This window comes from Physeter macrocephalus, chromosome 5 (assembly GCF_002837175.3).
Source record: "Physeter macrocephalus isolate SW-GA chromosome 5, ASM283717v5, whole genome shotgun sequence".
NCBI classification, from domain to species: Eukaryota; Metazoa; Chordata; class Mammalia; order Artiodactyla; family Physeteridae; genus Physeter; species Physeter macrocephalus.
The window spans coordinates 58,438,684-58,449,820 of record NC_041218.1 but is presented as its reverse complement, the minus strand read 5'-3'; the positions used below and the strand labels follow the sequence as shown (position 1 = coordinate 58,449,820).

General features: G+C 36.9%; 1 protein-coding gene across 2 annotated transcripts in view; it reads right to left on the bottom strand.

Moving 5' to 3' along the window:
• VPS50 (VPS50 subunit of EARP/GARPII complex) overlaps positions 1 to 11,137 on the bottom strand; it is a 138,737-nt gene that overhangs the window by 18,660 nt on the left and 108,940 nt on the right. For both annotated transcript variants that reach the window (XM_024130486.3, XM_028490011.2), the window contains one exon: positions 4,999 to 5,120. In XM_024130486.3, the coding sequence (XP_023986254.1) occupies positions 4,999 to 5,120 (122 nt within the window). The remainder of the gene's footprint in view (positions 1 to 4,998; positions 5,121 to 11,137) is intronic.

Here is an 11,137-nt window from a genome sequence, read left to right as displayed (position 1 = left end):
TCCCGGACCTGGGCATGAACCCGTGTCCCCTGCATCGACAGGCAGACTCTCAACCACTGTGCCATCAGGGAAGCCCATGACTCTTTTTGAATTATGGTTTTCTCAGGGCATATGCTCAGGAGTGGGATTGCTGGGTCGTATGGTAGTTCTATTTTTAGTTTTTTAAGGAACCTCCATACTGTTCTCCATAGTGGCTGTATCAATTTACATTCCCACCAACAGTGCAATCACTAAATGATTAGTGATGTTGAGCATTCTTTCATGTGTTTGTTGGCAACTCTCACCACTTTTATTTTACATTGTGCTGGTGGTCAATTTTTTGTAATTGACCTCATCATACAGATATATATACTGTATGAGGCATACGGATTGGAAAATAAAGGCATACAGATTGGAAAAGAAGAGGTAAAGCTAAATACTAGATACTTCCCTCTAAGCACTGATTTAGCTGCATCCCACAAATTTTGATATGTTGTTTTCATTATCATTCACTTCAAAATATTTTCTAATTTCTTTTGTGGTTTCTTCATTAACCCAATCTTTATTTAGATGTGTGTTGTTTAATCTCCAAACACTTAGGTTTTCCTATTTTATTGATATTGGTTTCCAATTTAATTACATTGACATTAGAAAATATATTCTGTATGATCTCAATGTTTTAAACTCATTACAACATGTTTAATGGCCCAGAATATATGGTCTCTCCTGATAAATGTACCATCTGCACTTGAATATATATCCTGCCATTGTTAGGTATGTTGTCCTATAAATATCAATTAAGTCAAAATGGTTGAAAAAGTTGTTCCAATCTTCTGTGTACTTGCTGATTTTCTATCTAACTTGTTCTATTAGTTACTCTGGTGTTAAAATCTCCAGCTGTCATTGAATTTTTTCATTTCCTCTTGAATTCTGTCAATTATTGCTTCATCTATTTTGAAGCTCTGTTACTAGGCACATATACATTTATAATTATTATGTCTTCCAATTGAATTGATCCTTACACATCATTAGAAATCCCTCTATCTCTGGTAATACATTCTGTTTTCAAACCTATTTTATCTCATATTATAGCCACTGCAGCCTCCTTATACTTACTGTTTGCATGGCATATCTTTTCAATCCATTTGCTTTCAATCTATGCTTTTTGTTATTAAGTATGGGCTTTGTTTGTAATCCATTCTAACAATCTCTACCTTTTTTTTTTTTTTTGCGGTACGCGGGCCTCTCACCGTTATGGCCTGCTGGCTTTGATTATAGGAAGAAGGACCACAAGCCAAGGAATTCAGGTGGCCTATAAAATTTGGAAAAAATCAAGGAAACAGATCTTCCCTTAAAGTCTCCAGAAGTAACACAGCCGTGTGACACTGATTTTATTTTATTTATTTATTTATTTTTTTTGCGGTATACGGGCCTCTCACCGTTATGGCCTCTCCCATTGCAGAGAACAGGTTCCGGACGCGCAGGCTCAGCGGCCATGGCTCACGGACCTAGCCACTCCACGGCATATGGGATCTTCCCGGACCGGGGCACGAACCAGTGTTTCCTACCTTGGCAGGTGGACGCTCAACCACTGCACCACCAGGGAAGCCCTCTACCTTTTAATATGAGTATTTAGTCCAGGAACATTTACTGTGGCTGGGTTTACATCTACCGTTACATGTTTTCTTTTTTGTTCCTTGGTTTCTCCTTTCCTGCTTTTTCTAATTATATGATTTTTTCTTTTTTTAGAATCCTACTTTAATTTTCCTGTAGGCAAAAGTTAAAGTGCTTTGTATTATTTTTCATTATTCTTCTATGGATTATAATATACATTCTCGATATTCCACCACTGTGCCACCAGGGAAGCCCGGAATTTCTTTTTATAGCTTCCTTTTCCCCAACGGGTAGCGTGAACTCCCACCAGAGTCTATATGCTTCTGTTCACTCTCCAGCATCTTCAAGAAGTTGCCTTTTGTTTTACAAAACATCCAGGTTTTATAATTGTTTTCTGCAGGAAATATCATCTAATAAGGTCTCAGTCCCTCATGCCCAGAAATGGAAGTTAATTCATTCTTAAAAGTTTAGATTTTGAATCAGGCTCTCTAGAAAAAAACAGTTGCATTAATGAAAGTTAACTTTAAATGAGGCTCACAAACCGTTGCCAAGTAATAACCCTCATAAGATTTACTTGGATAAAAAATAATTAGGGGCTTCCCTGGTGGCGCAGTGGATGAGAGTCCGCCTGCCAATGCAGGGGACTCGGGTTCGTGTCCTGGTCTGGGAAGATCCCACATGCCACGGAGCGGCTGGGCCCGTGAGCCACGGCCGCTGAGCCTGCACGTCCGGAGTGTGTGCTCCGCGACGGGAGAGGCCACAACAGTGAGAGGCCCGCGTACCACAAAAATAAATAAATAAATAAATAATTAGGATATCAGACTTCCCTGGTGGTGCAGGATTAAGAATCTGCCTAACGACGCAGGGGACATGGGTTCAAGCCCTGGTCCGGAAAGATCCCACATGCCACAGAGCAACTAAGCCCGTGCGCCACAACTACTGAGCTTGCACTCTAGAGCCCACAAGCCACAACTACTGAAGCCTGCACACCTAGAGCGCGTACTCCATAACAAGAGAAGCCACTGCAATGGAAGCCCGCGTGCTGCAACTACTGAGCCCATGTGCCGCAACTACGGAAGACCACAAGCTCTAGGGCCCGAGTGCCAAAACTACTGAGCCCACATGCTGCAACTACGGAAGCCCGTGTGCCTAGAGCCCATACTCAGCAACAAGAGAAGCCACTGCAGTGAGAAACCCGCGCACCGCAATGAAGACCAGCCCCTGCTTGCCACAACTAGAGAAAGCCTGCGTATAGCAACAAAGACCCAATGCAGCCAAATAAATAAATAAATAAAATTATTAAAAAAGAAATAATTAGGATATCAATCCATTTCTCCTAAGAATCTACTATGTGCTTACTACTGCATTAAAGTAACCTATAGAATGGTCTTCACAAAAGAATGTGAACAGGAAGGACCAAGGAAAACATAACTCAGGAGTTGAACAACAGAAGGCTTGAGGCAAGGCAAGACAAAGCAATACTATGAGTACATTATAATAGAATCAAATGGATTAGATATATACTACAACATGATGTAGTAGGCTATAACCAGTTCAGTGAAGAGTAGGAGCTTCAGGAGTAATTAGTATGAACAGAAAAAAATCTCTTAACCTGTCCCCCCTCCCGGACAATGACTTTCTAGAACCACCAGTACACAATGAGATGCTTATTCTTCCATGAACAGCAACCATTTAAATTCACTCATATAATTCTCTCTCTTCTGGGAAGGAAGCAGCAGTAGCCATGTTAAAAAGTGCAAGTAAGAGGTAGAGTAAATGCAGTATTCACTCATACAAACTCGCTTATATGCACATTTTGTTCTGGTTCATAGAAAACAAACTGTTTCTAATACAGCATATGGGTGAAAATCCAGATAGAAAGAAACCGTATAATTAAAAATATTGTTTGAATACAGTGAAATGGCTTTTACTGAGACTTACAGGATTAAAAATGCTTTTAATATAAAATATCAGACTAATGTTTTCTTTAAAACATAACAGATTTTAAATAAAATATGCAGCATATTTTACAGTGAGCACCTACCTGCACTTTGCTAACTTTCATCAGCTTCTAGTGAACCCTACTGTAAACAAATCTGTGCCAGTATCTAATCAGCTAGAAAGTCACATCCAAAAGCACTCAGTTCCCAAAGTTTCTGAAGGACTCTACTTGAACACATCTTATCAAAACTGTGGTTCAGAACTGTTTTAACTAATATGATAGTCACAAGTCATGTGTGGCTATTTATATTTCAAGATAAACTAACTAAACTCAAGTACAATTAAAAATTCAGTCCCCAATCATACCAGTCATGTTTCAAGTGCTCAAAAGCCACTTATGGCTTATGGCTACCATATTGGACAGTACAAATATAGAACATTTCCATTACTGCAAAACGTCTCTTAGACTGCACTGGTCTAGAGGCACAGTCCAAGAAGACAGAGTAAAGCTCATGTAGAAGACCAAATGATTCTGACAATTGGCTAAAACTCTAGAATGTCTTTCTTCTTTAATATTTATTTATTGAGAGTGATGGATTAGTACATATTTTATAGTAACAAATTCTGCAGCAACTTAGTTTCTGATTATATTAGTATTCTTTCTAATTCTACAGAGTTAAGAACATAGGAAATTCAGATCCCATATTAAAAGATCATGTCTTTGATATACTTGTAATCACAGCAAGACTATGAACATTTATATGATGAATGTAGTTATCCATTAAAATTCACAAGTTTTTGAAAAGGTAAAAAATATAGTATGTGAAAAGTTAGTATTATGAGTATGCTTTTATACGAAAAACTGTCAAACATGTAGGTGAACTACATAATAATTCCCAAGTATCAGATCAGTTACCTGCTTAATACTGTGCTATTCTCCTTAGGAGTAGAAAAAGATAAACTCAACAAGAGCTTTGGAAACACAAAAAGGAGGTGCAGGAAAATTAACTCTGTGGCAGGTTCAGTTCAAAGATTTTCAATTATTTTAAATAAATATTTGCCATTATCTTCTGAACGTAGTAGTGCCTGCTAAGGTTGTTAGCCAATATTTAAAATGTCTCATTTACTGTGTAATAATTACACACTGGGCCAGATTTAAACAAGGCAATGTGCACATTTTTCATCACCAAAATATGTCAAGGTTAGAAATTGATGCTGCACTTTTTCTGCCAAAAATTTGAATAACATACAATATGTTTATCATATCAAAGCTTAAAATTAATGTATTTTAAATAAGGTGATGGGGCACACAAAAAGCTAGTATCAATAATATGTTGGATTTTTGATGGATAATTTTCAAATTAATGTTATTTATGTATTTTATACAGAGAGAATGAACTTTACATTTACAAAAACAAATAAATTTTAAAAGAAACAGACTCCTCCCCCAAAAGGTTGACTTACTGAATCATTCCGACCAAAAAAGGTATATATTGCATACAAGTAATAATCAAATAGCTGAGACATGAAATGGATAACATCAAAAGCAATTGGTTTAAGAATGTTCATCATCTGCATATATTTACCTGAAAAGAAAAAAATTTAAATAGAACAAAATTAAAATCTGTTAGTCTATAATTAAGAAACCATAAAATTACTTTACCAAAATATTTTTTTAATGAAATATTACATTCCTCAGTCACACCAGCCATGCCTCAAGTACTCAATAGTCACTTGTAGCTAGTGGCTATTGTACTGGACAGCACTGATACAGAACAGTTAAACCATCTTGGAAAGTACTACTGGATGGCACTGATATAAAAAAATACCCACAAAGATTTTTCATATCATTATATTTTACTGTTTGTCTTATACTTATGGAACTCTTAAACTAACTCTTCTACAATGACACTGTACAAACAACACAGTTCCTCATTTCTTGGAGATTCCATTTCAAACAATGTCTTCAAAAATGTTTAGGCGTAATAAAACAAAAGACAATGTACTTGAGGAAGAGTGGGGTTCTTTTCATAAGCTTATACACACATAGCAAAAGTAAAAAAACAAGAAGAAAAAGGACACGTCGAAGACACTTCCCACTCCCCTGAATCCTAGCCCTGTGAAATCTAGCGTCAGAGGCTGAGAACATTTCTTTATCACTACATCACTCAAGAGCTCAATACTCGCAAAGTGCCAAGAACATATCCTCCTCATTCCTTCTTTTGGAAGATGCCAATATTCCACTCTTTCTCCACTAAACAGATGACACAGTTACAGAAAAAAATTTAAAAACCAAAATGTCTCCATTCATAAACTTGTTAATGTGTTTGAAGGGTGCATGGGAGATGGGCTGAATCAAATAACAAACAATAATGAGTCCCTAATTGTGTTTATTTTTTATAGGAAATAATAGGGAAAGAAGCATATCTATAAAAAAAAAGCTCTTCTGCAGATGATGTTAAAACAGGCCATTTACTTTATTTCCAAATGAGCAAATAATTCAGGTGCTGGCTCTACTTTATGTAACTGCTATAAATTTTAAATTGGTACTATTGAGGACACCAGGATTCAAGAGAAAACACATTAACTGCAGTAGAAAAAAATGACAAATTTACTCTAATGGAAATGTCTACTATCAAAACCATTTCTTTATTATCTAAGAACTCAGTCCATCTGTCTTAATTTACATGAGAAATGATTCTAAATAATAGATGGTCAGGAAGACATACACATCGTAAAGTAAAAACTATTCAATTTAGATTCTGTTCTTATTCCTATTTACAAATCTTTTGTTTCAGAATCATTCTTTGTAATTATTTCACATAATCAGACATTTAAAAAAAAATCTCAATTGAAAAATATTTGAAAATATGCTCCTAGAACATTCTGGATCACTGTGCAGATATTTCATTGACTGCAAACATATAGTTATTTAAACTGTAACTATTTACACATTAAATAATGTGATACTATAAAGGAAAAAAATGAAAAAATGTTATATTACTTTAATCCATAAAAGAACATTTTAAACAGGTGAATAGTAGAATGAAGAAGGATGCAAACATCGGGGTTGATACATATCCAGAATACAAAGCTCCTCTCCATTCCTAATAAGATTAACCATTGTTCATATAATTCATGTTAAGAAAAGATATAAAAATGAATTCTTAATAGGTAAAAGCTATTTTAAATGTGCATTCAGAAGGAAAAAAAAAACTAGATGGTCCCAAATGCTCTGAAAAAAAAAAAAACATATTCATTCACTCATTCAATACATTCAACAAACACTTTTTGAAAGCTTACTATGTTCTTGTCATTGTGTTAAGACACAAGGAACTACACAGTCTCTGCTCTCTCACAGAGCTCCTTCCATGACCTTACATGGTCATACATGGAAGACAGCCATTGATAAGCAGGCTGCCAGTATATTCAAATGTAGAAGAGTGAGAACTCTGTCTTTCCAGTTCAAGAGGGCAGAGTAGGCCTTTGGAGGCCTGAGGGAACTTATGCACCCCCTCAGACTTACTGAACTAAAAGAGAATTTTACAATGAATTAAAACATCTATGAAGAGAAGTGGGTGACAAGGTAACAGCAGGTAGGTATGATCACCAAAAAATGAGAAATCTCAAAACATTTCTAGACTAGGGGTTGGCAAACCTTTCCTGTAAAGGACCAAAGACTAGATAGTTTAGGCTTTGTATGTCATTCAATCTCTGTGGCAGATACTCAGCTCTGCTGGTCTCTGTTTCAACTACTCAATTCTGCTGTCATAGCACAAAAGCAGCCATAGACAATATGTGAACAAATGAGCATGGTTGTATTCCAATAAAACATTATTTACAAAAACAGGCAGTCAGATTGATTTGGCCTGCAGGCTATAGTTTCCCAACCCCTGTACTAGATGACAGACAGCAGATGGAAACAGGTTGATGGAAAAATGCAAAGAGAACCACAAAGAAGGTGGAAGCTGTCCGATAGGATGTGATTGCTTAGAAGCAGCAGGTACAGCAAGAGAACAGGAGCAAGAAATAGGACTGAGAAAGGACGGATTAATTGAAGGTCTACATATGGGACAAACTACCTGTCCACATGCCCCCAGTTACTGTTCTTCCCCAGCAGTTATTACTGTAGCTCCCCCCAACCCCTTATCAGCAGTTTCAGTCACCCACGGTCAACCTCAGTCCAAGAATATTAAATAGAAAATTCCAGAAATAAACAATTCATAAGTTTGAAATCAAGTGTTGTTCTGAGTAGCATGATGAAATCTCGTGCCATCTGGCGCCATCCCTTTGTCCCGCACATTCTGCCCATTAGTCACTTAGTAGCCATCTCAGTTATCAGATCAACTGTTGTGGTATCTCAGTGCTTGTGTTCAGGTAATCCTTATTTCATTTAATGATGGCCCCAAAACACAAGAGTAGTGATGTTGGCAATTCGGGTATGCCAAAGAGAAGTTGTAAACTGCTTCTTTCAAGTGAAAAGGTGAAAGTTCATGACTTAATAAGGAAAGAAAAAAAGTCGTATGGTGAGGTTGCTAAGATCTGTGGTAAGAATGAATCTTCTATCTGTGAAATTTGGAAGAAGGAAAAAGAAATTCATGCTAGTTCTGTTGTCACACCTCAGACTGCAAAAGATACAGCCAAAGCGATAAGTGCTTAGCTAAAATGGCAAAGGCATTAAATCTGTACAATAAGATATTGTGAGAGACAGAGAGAGAGAGAGAGAGAGGGAGAGAGAGAGAGAGAGAGAGAGAGAGAGAGGGAGGGAGGGGGGGGGGGGGCAGGCTACATTTACATAACTTATTATAGTATATTGTTATAATTTTTCTATTTTTATTATGTTTTTGTTGTTAATTTCTTCCTGTGCCTAATTTATAAATTAGACTTTATTATAGGTATGTATGTATAAGAAAAGACATAGTATATATAGGGTTTGCTACTATCTGTGGTTTCAGGCAACCACAGGGGATATCTTGGTACATATCCCCCACGAATAAGGGGGGGACTACTGTAGAGGCTGCCAGAATTTTCCCACAGACAAAAACAATAAAACCCCCTAGGATTCCTCTTGAAAAGAAGTAAACAGCCCCCTCACCACCCAAATTGAGCAAACTTAAGAAAAATAAATTAGAAAAGCTAAGGTTACTAGTGTGGATATTGGCACCACAGATTAAAATCTATCTCATTCTGGGAATTTGGGAATCTGTCCCCATAATGTAAAGGCTACCAGTAAATACACCCAGACCTGCCCTACTCTATACATAAAGTTCCTAGTCAGGATTCATTCTAAGGAGAAAGAGCCAGCTCCAACACAGTTCTAGTTACTCAGCAGAGGACACCCACAATGGCTATATAGGCCTTCTATTTTAGGGAAGAATAATCAAACATCACCAGGCCCATGAGGAAAATTCAGAGACTGAAAGTAAAAAGAAAAGCTAGTCCCAGAAAAAATAAATTAATTGAAGCTAATGAAGAGAAATACAGTAATTATATAAAACCCTATAAAAGGTGAATATGGCAGGAAAAAGCACAGATTATAGAAGGGTTCTTAAAGATTTAAAGTCATTAAAAATGTGATTTTTTAAATAAAAAATTAAAGAAATGGGAAAAAGGAAGTCTCCCAAAAGGTACAGCAAAAAGAATTTAGAAAAATATGACAGACATAAAGGGCCAACCTAAGAGACTAAACACTTGAGTATGGGGAAATCAAAGAAAGAGATTAAAGAAAATGGGGAGGTGGAAATCCTCAAAGAAACAGTAGTGTCAGTCACAGCTGAGGAACACATGAACCTTCATATTGAAAGGGTCACGAACTACCCAACACACTAAATGAAAAAGAACTCACACATAGATACGTCAATAGAGAATTTTGAGAGAGAGAGAGAGAGAAGAAATTCACCTACAATAAAATGAATAGAACATTAGAGGTTTTAATTTTCTGAGGAAAAGTAATGTTTAACGGCAATTCTATACCCAACTAAATTGTCACTCTGTGAAAGAGCAGAATAAAGACATATTTAGATTGACAAGGATTCAAAACATTTACTTTTATCACCCTTTTCTGGGCAATTACAACTAGAAGAAAGACAAACAGAAACAAACCAAGAGATTGCCTTCACACTCCTGGTAGGGAGCAGTGGGTGGGTGGGAGACACCTGCTTTTCGCCACAAGCTCTTCTTTACCATTTAATGTGTTGCTGTGAGAGGTGCTACCTTGATAAAAAATAGAAGCATGGTTCTAAAGTTAGCCAGCCTAGTTGGAAAAATGTGGTCAGTGGTTCAAAATATGGGTCAGATGCATACCACCCTCTCTCTTCCTCTCCAGAGTTCCCGACAGAGGGCACAGAGAGAGCAGTAGACACAGCATGCTTGGCGAACACGGAGAAAGGTTACCTAATACATAGCCCAGATAACCAGAAAAGATCTCTTCCCAAATTACAAACTGCGAGAAGTTCCTACTCCTGCCTCCAACCTATATTATAACCTTGCTAAACTCTGTCCAGGAATTAATGCTCCAGATGTCTTCCACTGGCTGTGAAGCATGAAAATAAGAACTTACTGGCTCTAAGATCAGACAACCTGGTTCTGCCACTTACCAGTTGTGTGACAGACAAAAGGCAAGTTATTTATCTCTGGGCTTCAATTTAGTTTGTAAAAAGGGTACTATGAAGAATTCATGAGAAAATTCATGTGAAGTGTTTACATAGCATATAATAAAAGAGCAAGAAGTCTTAGCTACCTCTGCTATTATTTTAAAATAAATATACTTATCATGAATGCAAAAAGGGAGAAGTATATATAGGATGTTACGTGAAGGGAATCTAACCTAATCTAAAGATGAGGAAAAGCTTCACAGGGGAAGCACTGTTTAAACTCTCATCCTTTGCAGCAACATGGATGGACCTAGAGATTATCATACTAAGCAAAGTCAGAGAAAGACAAATATCACACGATATCACTTATATGTGGAATCCAAAAAATGATACAAACGAACTTATTTACAAAACAGAAATAGACTCACAGACATAGAAAACAAACTTATGGTTACCAAAAGTGGGGAAGGGATAATTAGGAATTTGGGGTTACAAACTACTATATATAAAATAAATAACAAGGATCTACTGTATAGCACAGGGAACTATATTCAATATCTTGTAATAACCTATAATGGAAAAGAATTTGAAAAAGAAATATATACATATATATGTATGTATATGTGTGTTTGTGTATATATCTATATATAACTGAATCACTTTGCTTTACACCTGAAACATTGTAAATCAACTGTACTTCAATTTTAAAAAACCCCTCTCTCACCCTAAATCTAGACCATGAGTCCTTATACTCAAGGGGAAGAGACACACAGAGGGACTGGCAAAGAAACCAACCAGGTAGCAGCATGGATGTACAAGGACTACACCCAAGAGGAACAAGACGGGGCCTGCCTTACTAGCTCATCGTAGGAAATGCAGAGAGGAGTGTGATTACCACAGGAAAGGCAGCCCAGGGGAATTCAATCAGTGAGCCACAACCCTATGCAGAGGAGGGAACACAGGGTAAAAAGAAGTGCTGGAAGTGTGTGTGTGTACACACATGTGCATGG